The sequence below is a fragment of the Ambystoma mexicanum genome, chromosome 9, assembly GCF_040938575.1.
Source record: "Ambystoma mexicanum isolate Mex_15411 chromosome 9, UKY_AmexF1_1, whole genome shotgun sequence".
In the NCBI taxonomy this organism is placed as follows: Eukaryota; Metazoa; Chordata; class Amphibia; order Caudata; family Ambystomatidae; genus Ambystoma; species Ambystoma mexicanum.
Window position 1 is genome coordinate 736,547,239 of NC_090931.1, and position 13,168 is coordinate 736,560,406.

Below are 13,168 nucleotides of genomic sequence, written 5' to 3' on the forward strand. Positions count from 1 at the left end.
GGTGGCCCTCCTCCAGTGCCCATGCTTGCACTCCTGTGCTGGGATAGGATGCCACGTACTCTGACACTCAAGTCATTGAGGCGTTTGCGACAGTCCTCCCCATCCCGGGGCACGCTCCCCACTGCAGACACCCTCTGTCTGATGTCCCGCCAGATCTGTGCACGACGCTGCCCGCTTGTCTTGCGCTGCTGTGCACCATGTAGTTCTTCATGGTGGAGAGTGCCAGCGTGCGTTGTCTTTCTCTCAATCGTGCTTTGATGGATGCACTGTGCAGTGCTAAAAGGCACATGCTAGGTAAAAGGAACTAGGCATGTGTCGCCTGCTATTCAAAAGAAGACATTTCTTTATTAGGGTTTCTTTGATTAGCAGGTGCGTTGAGTATTCACGCGCGGCCCGCCAGATGCTACACACGCCTGAGACGCGAACAGAAGGTAAGAACTCTGCAGGACCCGGCGCGCGCTCTGTCACTCCTCCGCGAGCGGGGTTGAGCGAGAGAGACGCACACCCGGGCCAACACAATGAATGTAACAGGCAGGATCGACCGAAGCCGATCCTGAATTTAGATGTCATTTCAGCGCGAGCACATGCTTGCCAGCGTGGCTCGTTTTAAGATAGTGAACTGGTGTTAAAAACAACATCTTGATTTAGAAAATGCTCTAGATCTTGCTTATGATGCATATGACAGAATAGTTTGTCCTGTCCTTGGCCCCTAGGTATTAGGCTGCCACGTCCACCGTGTACCCTTCAACAACCCATCCCAGAAAGTACCAGGCTACTCCTAAACATGGAGAGGGTAAGATAATATCCCCTGTGTTTTTTGGTACTGACTGAACATGCAGTTTTACTATCCAGAGAGAGTTTAAAATGGGAACTGTATCCCCTGTTTTTCTCTTCCCCCCGCCTCTTGTCATCCCCACATGTGTTGAGCAACAATCTTTGCAGACTACGCTGCATACAAAGTCAATAAGGCATGCAGGCTGGTGCCTTCCACATAGCCCTGAAGAATGTGGTCTATCTACAATACTCCACAGAAACCGATCGGCTTCAGAACAATCTAATCTAGTGCAAACCAACAACCTTACAGTTTAAGACTGTTCTCTTTCCTTTATATCCCTTGCAAAAAAGACTGAGAGGGATATAGCATCTAAACTCAAAACAGAGTAAACTAACGAAGAATTGAATTTTAAAACTGCACCTGCTAATCAAAGAAACCCTAATAAAGAAATGTCTTAATTTGAATAGCAGTCGACACATGCCTAGTTCCTTTTACCTAGCATGTGCCTTTTAGCACTACACAGTGCATCAAAGATTTGGCACTCTTCAACTTGTCCAATCAATTAACATGTGTGGTTTATTCAGTGTGATAATATAGCTGGGTATCCCACAGTTTGAAATCCCTGAACAGTCCCCCCTTTTGTGTTTTTGTAGTTATTCATGGTGGGTCACTACCTCCTCCCCAAGTATGGCCAGCTCCTGGTCACTGAATTTGGGTTTCCTGACACTGTCCAGGGCTGACTTGCCCCTAGTGCGCTCCTGTGACATTTTTCACTCCTCAGAGGGGTGGATGGCTTGTGATATTCGACGGATTGTGATTTCCAAAATGGCCGCCGCTTTATTTCCCGTTCCGGCAGTTATGCGTTTCCCGCGTGCTATAAGCGCGCGCTATTGGCACCGCGGTAGCGCACGGTGTGCTGTATTTACTGGTTTTGGCCAATTTCGACGTCGAGCGCTATTTGCGTTAACGCCATGTCCCTGTGCGCGTGCACACCTACTCGTGATCTGGCGGAGTTTCCGCCGGGGGGCTTGGCGTTAGCGCTAATACTGCTCGACGGGAAATCCGCTGGAATACCGCCCAACTCGTGATGAGGCCCAGTGTGTATATGTAACACAGTGATCTGCAGTGGCAGTAAGGCAACATGCCTGGCTCTGTATAACACATGGAAATGCATTTTAAAAAATATGTAAAAAATGTAGATGAAAGTAATAAAAATGATGGTTTCACTTGCTGCTGACATGATGTTGCGACTTGTGATATATCTTCTTTGCTACCTGTTGCCTTCCCACAAAATTAATTTAGCTTAACTGGGTGTGGGTAACATTTGTTTGAAATGGCAAGAAAGAGAGCATTGCATTCAGTCAATTCCAAAATTGTAAGTATGCAGGTTCAACAACCTTTAAAAAATATTCGAGGTATACACTGTATTTACACAGCTCACTTTGTAGCCAAAGGTCTTCTCTAGGGACTGGTTTGGAAGAGACCTGAAACTGATATCATGTTTTGTTAATAGATTTCTAACACTGCCCCAAATCACCACCTTAGTAGTCTCATGGCACTGTTACGTACCAAGAGGTGCGTATCTTTTTTTTTTGCTAAATATGTTTTATTGAAATCTCGACATACAACACGAAACGAATTTGCAAGGCAACAAATAAAACAATATAGATACAATGCAATGCCGCAATTTCTTTTTTACATTATAACAAGAACCCCCCAAATAATAATAGGAAGAAAAAAAGTTCACGACTGTCTCTGCAATGTTCATTTCACTGAGGAGAGGCAGCTCTCACCTTCTGAGTCAAGGACACATCAACATATAGTAAGTCAGGACAATGTGGATGATTGTGGTTACCCCCATTCAGCTCACTCCAAGGATAAGGTATTCAACAGTAGTGGCCTGAAAAACATATGTTCCTTTTCCCAAACAAAAGTCCACAAAGGGGGCAGAGGTGCGAGCACATTTTGCCATTTTATCTGTTGCCAAGGCATAAACTCTTTCCATCGCCACTGTCTCCTACACCTTGACCCACCAATATGCCACACATGGCTCCTCAGGGGCTCTCCAGAATCTGGCACGATTTCTTCTCACACCCATGACGAGGTGAGTTATTAACTCTGATTTAGGTCCGGTCATAGGATAGACATCATCATCATCTGGGACATCACCCAGAAGCAACATCAGCAGGCACATTGGTAGAAGCCTGCCTTTTATTTCTTTAATTTTTGAGTGTGCCTCCTACCAATATGTCTGCATCAGAGGGCATAACCATCACATATGAGCCAGGTCTCCCAACTGGCCACACCATTGCCAACATTGAGAGTATTCAGGGTGGATCTTGGATAACCGCAGTGGGGTCATGTACCAGCAAAAGCAAAGCTTCAGTGCACCTTGCTTTACCAGGTTGAATCAAGAGATTTTTGGTGCCCCTGTCCGAATACGCTGCCAGAATTCTTCTGAAATGTCCCTCCCAGCTCCTGTTCCCATTTGATCATGCATGGGAGTTTTTTGTCGGGGGCGGGGGGGTGCATTCTCCAACAAGTGGTACAAGAGGACATTTTTCTTGTTTCCTGCCCATCCCTTGCCAGGAGTTCCAGCCCCGTTGGGGACCGAGATCCAGAAGGCCTTACCCCACCATTAGTAATCCAGTGGCAGATTTGGGAGTAGCAGAACCACTCTGTTTCCTGTAGATTAAACATTTCTTTACACTCGATAAATGAGAGAGGGACCCCATCTTTAAATGGAATTACCCAATGTGATTGTTTCGATTTGATCTTATGGTACATCTGGCTGAATTCGGCCAGTACCATTCGATCTATTCGAAACAATCAGTTTGGGTAATCACTGCCAAACATGAGGAGCGGGGGTTGCAGGGGTGTCCCCACTCCCCATGTTTGGTAATGATGGCCTTTGGGGGTAGCGGGGGTGTCCCCCGTTGTCAGAGGTTCAGAGGCAGGGGACGGGGAAAAAAAAGAGAAGAAAAGCAGACACTGTGGCGTTGGATCCAACCCCCGTAGGAGGGACAGAACTGACGCTGCGGAGTGAGAAGATAGGCTGACGCGAAAAAGGTAAGTAGAGGGTGGATGGGGGTTATGTATTGGGGGCCGTGGGGGGTTTAAGTTAGCTGGATTTGGCCGTGGCAAAATTGTCTTTGTGGCAAAATTAACCAAGGTCAATTCGGCCGCCAAGAATTCCGCTATGGCCAAATTGTATACATCCCTTCAAACAACTCACCTAATCTCAGTGTACCTAGTGTTTCCCAATTCATAAAGGCCTAGTTGTTCAAACCTGGCGTAAAGTCTGGGTTCTGGAGAACCGGAGAAAGAGAGACCCCAAACCAGATCTAATCCCTCGTTGGTCAAAAGCCTAATCCCAGTGTGACAGGGGGACATCTGTGGTTATCAACAGAGCCGAGTTGGATTGCCTGGCCTCCTTCAGGAGAAACAGCAGATGAGAGAGCTGGAAGGACAAACTACATTGTTCTATCAACTTCCATTTCGGGGTTCTCTCTTCAGAAGCCCAATCCAACTGTTTTTTAGCCTTATTCCCCTTAGAATAATAAAAATGCTTAATGAGGAGGATAGAATGGGCAGCTTGCTTCGCTAAATGAGTTTCCAATGCCTGCTGTGCCCCCCGGAGGTCTCCCAAAGATCGATCAGATCTCTTTTGTGCATGCTCTTTCTTTCTCCCTGACTTCCCCCTCCAATCGGGAACGATGGGCCATTTCAACCCTCTTAAGGGCTGCTGTTTGCTCAATCATAGTTCCCCTTGTCTCTGCCTTCCCATCGTCCCATACCACTCAGATGCCCAGATCCCACTTATCAATTTCCGAAAAGTAGTTGGTCAGGGATTCCTCTATGTGGTTCCTCAATGCAATGTCCTGGAGGACAAAATCATTAATTCTCCATGGGGATAAGGGGATCTGGGGTTGTATAGTTAATTAACCGGGGCGTGATCCGAGAGGGCTTTGGGTAGAATCTCTATCCCTGTCACTTCTGGGATGAGAGTACTGGGCACTAGAATCATATCTAATCTTTAGAAAGCTGAACCACAGAGTAAAAAGTGTAGTCCTGCTCCTCTTGATGAAAGAACCGCCAGCCTTCAATGAGAGAATGGTCACGTAACAGTTTCTTCACAGGCTGACAATTCTTCTCATCTCTAGCAGTGGGCGCTAATGACTTATCAACAGTTGGGTCTGCCACGCAATTAAAATTGCACCCTACTAATATCTCTCCCTCAGCAAAACCTGCCAGAATCTCAGACAGATTGGCCAAAAAGATGTGCCTATCATTTGGAGCATAGATTGAGGCCCACGTAACTCTACACCCATTTACGAGAGCAGAAAGCAAAATATATCTACCCTTCCCATCTCTCAATATTTCCACCACTTTAATTTGGAGCACCCTTGTGGATCAATATGTCCATGTTTCTTTTGGCCACTACTGGCAAAATAGGTCAAAGGGTAGAGTTTGTTGCGGATCTGTGGTTCATCATCCGGCAGGAGGTGAGTTTCTTGGCGGAAGACCACAGTGGCTTTTAGGGCAGGCAGCCTATACAATACAGCCCTCCGCTTAATAGGTGATTTAACCTCCTGCGCATTCAGGGAAATAAAGGTGAGGTCAGAGGTTGTCGTTAGTGATGAATTCAAGTGTGCTACGAGTAACCACTGCTCCAGCAATAGCAATGAACTGTATGCAGAGTCCATAAACAAATAAAACCTGTGATCTTGCCCAGTCATGAAAAACCAAAAAGAAAACACCCTCGCCCAGAACAAAACAGTATCCTTTATATAAGAAAACAGTAGCAAGATCAAAGTCCTGCTAAACATAAATTGTGGTCAAAAGGCCCCCAAATGGAGTGAACTCCTGATTCCCCCAACTTTTGTCTGGTACTGAAGCAACTCCTAACATATCAACCACCAAAGCCAATAACTAACAACGCCCTCGGGCAACCTAATTCTGTCTGCCGAAGGGAGCAATGATGTCAAGGGCTATTGGCCGCAGGGTTCAGTGCAGGTCTTTCAGCGATGCAGCCACCCTCTTCAGAGCGAGCTCTTCAAGCCCGTCTGCCTCCCTTTCATCCTCCTATTCAGTGCGCACTCTGATATCTCTGACTGAATGAGCAGAACCTCATTTCCCTCGACAGGCCGCCTATCGGCGGTAGATTCCATCAGCTCAGCCACCTCTTCCTCTCAGCCAATGGATTAATGCTGGTTTTAGTACTCAAACAAGAGCTTGCACGGGAACCCCCATCTATAGCTCACTTTATGGGCTTGAAGCCAGGCTGTGCCCACATCAAGCTTGCTTTACGAGGCGAGAGGTAATGAAAGAGAATTATAGTGACTTCCTGAAAGACAATGAGCTTGTTCTTCCTCACTGCTGCCATTATTGCTTCTTTCTGCTGAAAAAAGTGTTGCTTGTAAAATACATTAGGCAATAGGTCTCGACGCTGCTGAAAAGATGAGTAGACCCAATGTGTTCTATCCAAGGAAATCTCAGAATCCTCCGGTAAGCCGGGAGGGAACTGAACAAATCCCAGACATAAGCTCCAAGTTCTTGGACTTGCATCAGTTGAGGGATGCACCAGATTCTGACGTTGTTCCTCAGAGTCCTGTTCTCCAGGTTTTACTGTTTGACCCAGACCGATTCGATTTGCTCCTCCAGACCAACCACCCAATTCAGGAGTCCTGCCTGATCATTAGCATACTCGCAGACCGTGGTTTCCATGTAATTTACCCTTTATTCCAATGCCAGCACGTGAATGTTCAATACCACAATGGACTTGGAGATCTTGTCGCTGGAGGCTTTGATCTTTTGCTTGATTTCATGCTTAACGGAGAGCATGCTGATGAGATCCTGTTTAGTTATCACTGTATAGTCTGAAATCACCGCCAGTGGAGGAGGGTAAACTTCTGCCCGTATTGCGTGAGAAGCCTTGGCCTTGTTATCCTGCATTCTGAGCAACGATTTGATGTCCCATGACTTAGACCTTTTTTGGGGGCTTGAACATTCTTAACTGGATCTAGACTCGGCTGGTGCTCAACCTGATAGGGCTGGGTCAAGAGCTCAAGGCCGACCAGTGAGCACTGCGCTGCTCACTTGTAGAGATTTGGAGATCTTGAGCACCTGGGAATGAATGACCTCAGCACAGGACTGCACAACAATGAAAGTGAAAGTGAGGGCACCCCCAGAAGCATGTCCTGCTCACCTTATTTCAACTAATAAATGCACTCGTTGTTCCGGGTAAGTGCTCACTAGTGTTCCAGCCGTAGACTCTGCTGCAGTCCCTCAATGTCACTCCAGCTGTGACCTACTGTACTCCTGAGGCTCCCAATGCCATGGGAAGCCTGCTGACCACATGTCCAGCTTCCAAAGGGGCAAAAGAAGGTGGCTGGTTCCACTCGTTGCTACCCTACTACCCCTGTCTTCAGGGCTATGCAGGGCCTGAGTCAGTTGGAGCGAATGGCGCCCCGGGGTCCTCTGGTTCGCTCACAGCCCTGCCAGCAAGGGGGGCATCTGCCATTGATTCCGCTAGCGATCTGCCTTCACACCAGAGCCCACACGTAGAAGCTTTGAAGCTGCAATGTATCACCGAATGACTGACAGCCACCCGCGGGGGAAACACATACCCGCTTCCACTTCCTCGGCTCAGCCTGATCAGCGGGACAGTAAGTGCTGCGCGTGGGCGCCAGCCTCAGGCCCCAGCCTCCACGGCAACCCCCGGAGTTGTCGCTGCCATCATGGGAGACTGAGCTTGCCTCTTCATGTTCGGCATTTCACCCGCCAGTACTACTCCACCAGTTCTCCGAGTAGCACACCTGACTCCCGGCTGTTAGTGAAACCCGGGACTGAATTTGCAGAGGGGGAATATAGCAAATTAATACTGCATGGGGTGTTAGGTAAGGGCTGTTCGACGGAGCCTACAGCAGGCACAACTCTACTGCGCGCCGCCTGGCCATACCTAAGAAGTGTGCTTTAAGTCAGAATGAGGACTCGGACAGCAATGCTTTCTTTTAAGGGTTTTATTTTTGTCCTGTTCACCTAATCTTTCCCTTATCTAGAAACTCAACCCCTATTCTATAAAAGAAAGTCAAAACGGTGCTTGGCAGGATGGCTGTAAATTAGAAGAGTTCTCTGCCCAGCATCCTACTCTAATCTAGCCATTTTTTCTGTATGACAAAAGAAAACACCACAATTAATAAACACTGTAGAACTGTTCACTGGAAGGGATCGCTGCTGGCTTCTGATACCAATCATGTCCCTTTTAGTAAAGGCTTTTGCACATAGTTCGAGTTCAAGCAAGATAGTTCTTGGTGATCTGGAAGACTATTGATGGGTTCCAGCCCAGATCTCTCTATATCTTCCCACTTTGGATTGTTTCAGTCTTCTTCCTCGCTCTGGGGCTCTCTGTCTCTACCCATTCCGGGGCTTTTCCTTCGCATTCCCACTCTGGGCTGTTCTCAGTCTCTCCACACTCTGGGGCTCGTCTTCTTACTCTCCACTCTCTGGTGTTCTTCCTCTCTCCACTGTAGGGCTCTTCTACTTCTTACTCCCCATTCTGGGGTGTTCCCCATCTCTTTGTGCTCTGGGGCTTCCCCCCTTCTCACTCTCTTCCACCTGGGTATGCTTCCTCTTTCTCCACTCTGGGTTCTTTTCCCTTTTTTGGACACTAAACCTGGGATTAACACTGCATTACACCACTCGTAATCCTATAGTAAATATACAGGACTGAGTGATGGTAATTAATGTTAAGCACGGGATGAGTCCCATAATTCTTTTCAAAAGAGACCCAATGGAATTGGTTATGGAGGTTATTCCTTGCTCATTAATTCTGTATACAACCCGCACACACACTGGACTCAGGTGTAATATAGCGACTGCTTTTGCTAGTCTTCCAACCTTTTGAATTGTTGCACAAGCAAAGTTGGAAAGGGGAAAAGGCATCTTCTTCATTATTTTAATTTTGTGTTGCAGTTATTTTGTGATCTCCTTCAACATTGAAGACTTTTATCAGTCTACTCGGAAAGGCCAGTGGTTGGAAGCTATCATTGGAATGATAAATTCACTCAAACCGAAAAGACTTCCGTTGAATGAAAACCAGCTACATGAGCAGTTCAAGAAACGATTTGGATACAAAAAAGCGATAAAATGCAAGGTATCTTACTTTTGGCGATGCTCTGTAATAAAATGTGAAAATTATGACTTCTTTCCCAAGGTGTTCCAAACGTATTGTCTGTCATGAAGGCACTATACCACAGTTCAGTGAAAGAAACTTTTGGAGGCCCAAATTTAGAGGTCTTTGTAAAATAAGAAAAGTGTTGTTCTATGGAATCCCAACACTTTTCCTGAAAGCACCACCTTCTAGTAGAATCTGATGGGCTAACATCAAAGCCTACACTCTTACATGTGACCTGCCTTTACAGTCTGAAAGCAGCCCTAGTGACTGCTGGTAATGCAGCAGCGACACTGCAAAGGGACTCTCCTCACAAAGCCCTACTTTTGCAACATAAAAATAAGGAGTTAAAATCCTGCAACCATGAGGTGTTGTCAACAGCTACAGATCTAGATTTTTTATGCCGTACAGCACGTAAACTATGTATTTTTCCCAGATGGCAGCACCACTTTTCTGATTTACTGAAGGCTCAGTGAGTCTTTCATATATTGGAAAGTTAGTAGACTTTCTATGAAATTCTTGCAGTGCAATGGCACACATGCTGCCCCACAACGATGCATTTCATCAGGTTTTGGGATTGGAAATGACAGCAGCTCCCCCCAATCCTTCCACCCACGTTGGCATGGTGGTGCAACTGGATGGGAGCATGTCGGTTTTCCACACCAGTTTTTGCAAGGGCTCAGAATTGGACCCTAAGGCTTACATATAATATAGCCCAGGGGGTCTGCAACCTTTAGCTCTCCAGATGTTTCGGACTACAATTCCCATGATATCTGGTTGTTGACTATGCTGGTTAGGGATGATGAGAGTTGTAGTCCAACGCATCTGGAGAGCCGTAGGTTGCAGACCCCGGATATAGACGAACAAAAAGGGAAATGTGTACCCAGATCTGAAATTAGCAGACCTGAAGAAGCTGTAGCGTTCTGCACCGATCGTGGGAATTTGTTTATGGCCACAGAATGAGAAAGATCCCCACTATGTGATAAAAATGGAGGAAAAGACTACTTCTTCATGTGCTTTGTTTTGAAGCTTCGAGTTTGTGCTTATGGTCTTGATTACATGTAAATTGTAGAGTTTACTGATTTACAGGGAGGGGAGTAAATACCATTGAAATGCAAGTCTTGGTAACTAACACAGGGCCAGATGAAGATAAGGTTTGCATTGGCATGCGGGAGAGGCCTAGTTAACAGCCACACTGCACAAAGAATGCCACATTTACGCCACCACAAAGTGTGTGTATTGCTTTGAATTGTACCACAGGAGCAGAATGGTGCATGAACATCCAGTACTGGACAAAAACAACTACAATTCCTAAAGCAATGTTGTATTTGGAATGAGATAATGGATCATAGAATATTGCGTGTATGTTCCTATATAAAGATACATACCCATACGTAGATCTTTCAGCTGTTAATGAACCACAATACATGCAGCAATGTTATTTTTCCCTAAACATTTTAAATAATCTTGTAAACACTGTATAATATACTTCATTGCTGTGAAATGGTAAACAAAACAACGCTGTAGCTATGAATTTTCAGTAACTGAATGTTTATTTACAACTACATATAATCTTGCTGCATCTTCTTAACAAGTGCAGAACCTTCAAATGGCTGATTGTTCAGGGGAAATGAAATGCTGTTCTAATTGCTGACTACTTAGACAGTGCATTATTTTGCTATGAATTAGTAAATTGCTCACGGAACTGCTTGAACGTATTGCCTGATGAGGAAGAGCCTAGTAGGCAGGTGACAGGAGAGATAGGCAGCCAAAGCAAGTGCTGGGCCCTGGGCAGTCATTGGAGCAGTCAGATCAGTAAAAGAAACAGGATTGTGGTTACAAAGAGGGTTCCAGGAGGAAGCAGGCACATTCATAAGCTTCTTTATTAAGTTGCAGGAGTAATCAAGTATCATCAGGACATCAGGTCATGAGGAGCAGGAGAACAGAGCCCAATGGCTCCCACCACCCAGGCTACGTAGCTTCAACTGCCTGGGGTGGAACACACAGTCGAGCACAAACTTTCCATGCACTCACAGAACATTCACTCATCACATCACACCATCCATATAGGAAGGGAGACAGGATATAACATACTTCCCTTCCTTCAACATACCACAGAGGAAAACACGCATGCTGAAGGGAGCAAGACAAAACGCACCTCGCTTCCATAAACATTCAACCAGACGCACACTCACCCACAGGAAGGACAACCACTGCACGTACGCCTCCAAGGACCACCACCTGCAGGATCAAGGATGCAGTTGTCCCAACCATGCGTAACTGATGCTCAGCAGAAGGCTGCACCACAGAGCTACATTCGCAGCCACCATGAATTGCACACAGCAACGTATACCCACCACTCCCACCAGTGGGTCTCAAGTCTGACACTCTTGAGTGCAAACTTGCCCCTTATGGGCCTACACTCACCCACAGGAAGGACAACCACTGCATGTACGCCTCCAAGGACCACCACCTGCAGGATCAAGGATGCAGTTGTCCCAACCATGCGTAACTGATGCTCAGCAGAAGGCTGCACCACAAAGCTACATTCGCAGCCACCATGAATTGCACACAGCAACGTATACCCACCACTCCCACCAGTGGGTCTCAAGTCTGACACTCTTGAGTGCAAACTTGCCCCTTATGGGCCTACACCTTGCCGCCACAATTCACCAGATAGACTATACACATCCCATTCACCACTGCTACTGGTGAACCTCAGGCCTGCCAGGCTTGAGCACAGGTTGCCCAACTGGGGCTGGCACGCGGACCGGCTGCAATAGACACATACTAATATCCAAGAAGAACCCATCTCAACCTGGAAATCACTACACACAGGATGCGGGAATTAGCAAAACCATGCCTTCATACAAACTACAACAGGCCACCCCTCACTTCACACCATACTGTCATAAACGGAAACACAGCAAGCGGCAAACTCCCACTGGCGATTAACATCCCTACAAGCAACACCCAACATGCTGGCCAGGCAAGTTAGGCACCAACAACGAACTCCGAAGGGTGTACACTTCCCACAACTACTGAATCTGCATTGCTACCAATAAGGATGGAGAAAAGTTGGCGAATTGACCAACCATAGGTGGAATCACAATCCAAACTAAAAGGAACATCATTGAATGTTGGGAATATTGATTAAACAGAAACACAAAATAACTTGCGACGGGGCTCATAAACATATAACATCGGGCCTCATCCCTCTCATGCATCACATACAAATTCACGAGCCTCCATCAACAATACACCTAGCCGCACAACTATCATGACAACCATGACCACTAGCTCAGGTGTACTTCTACTAGGGACATAATAGAGATCACCTGGCCCCATCATCATGCGATCATTCCAAACCATGTGATAAGAAACAATACCCATGACAGTGGATAAGACCGCCAAACCGTGACATCAAATAACCCCACCAATCACAAAATGTACAACCCGTTGGAACCTCTTCTCACCACTACACAACTTCACTGCTGAGGGCAGGCATCCCCAACAAACCCAGCAGGAACAATATCACTGACATGTAGAGAGTGTCCTCCCACACCAGCCATTACACCAACAACACATTTATTACATTCACCCAGACTGTGCTGAATGCACCAAAGCCATCTTTGCAACACAATCATTACATATTACTTCCAAACTACGTTGTGGTCAGGATGAACCATTACTACACATCAAAACGCAGATCTGAGAGTAAAATAACTGTACTCAAAATAGCAACACGACACACTTCACCAACAAACTTAATCACATTGACATTTTTAACAGCAAGATATAAGTAAAGCTAAAAGTCTGTGCTGCTTACATGCAACTATAACCCTGAAAGCCTCCAAAATTGTTAACTCTAGCTTAATATATATCTAACAGGTCTCGCCACAATCACATCAAACACTAACACCTGCACACACACTTTAAAATCTCAGTAATTGAAATGTCCTAACAGTCCATGCTGCTTATGTGCAGCTTAAAGGGATAGTGCTATCAAAGATTTTATTGGCTAAAAAGATGGCCCATAATCAAAAATATATATAAAAAATATTTTTAAACAAAGTTCCTATGTAGAGTTTTGAGCAAATGAGGCTCAAACTCAAAAAGTTCAATAACTAGGAGGCATCCATTTTGTGAAATGGATGAGCCTCCTGTGCTTGTTAATTTCTGCCCTTGCGGCACTAATGAAGCAAAAGCCAGCCAGCTGT

The 13,168-nt window shown here is 46.0% G+C and overlaps 1 protein-coding gene across 2 annotated transcripts in view; it reads left to right on the forward strand.

Moving 5' to 3' along the window:
* The window catches only part of ANKAR (ankyrin and armadillo repeat containing), a 1,891,262-nt gene that overhangs the window by 379,417 nt on the left and 1,498,677 nt on the right, over positions 1-13,168 (forward strand). For both annotated transcript variants that reach the window (XM_069615641.1, XM_069615642.1), the window contains exon 6: positions 8,750-8,930. In XM_069615641.1, coding sequence (XP_069471742.1) covers positions 8,750-8,930 — 181 coding nt within the window. The remainder of the gene's footprint in view (positions 1-8,749; positions 8,931-13,168) is intronic.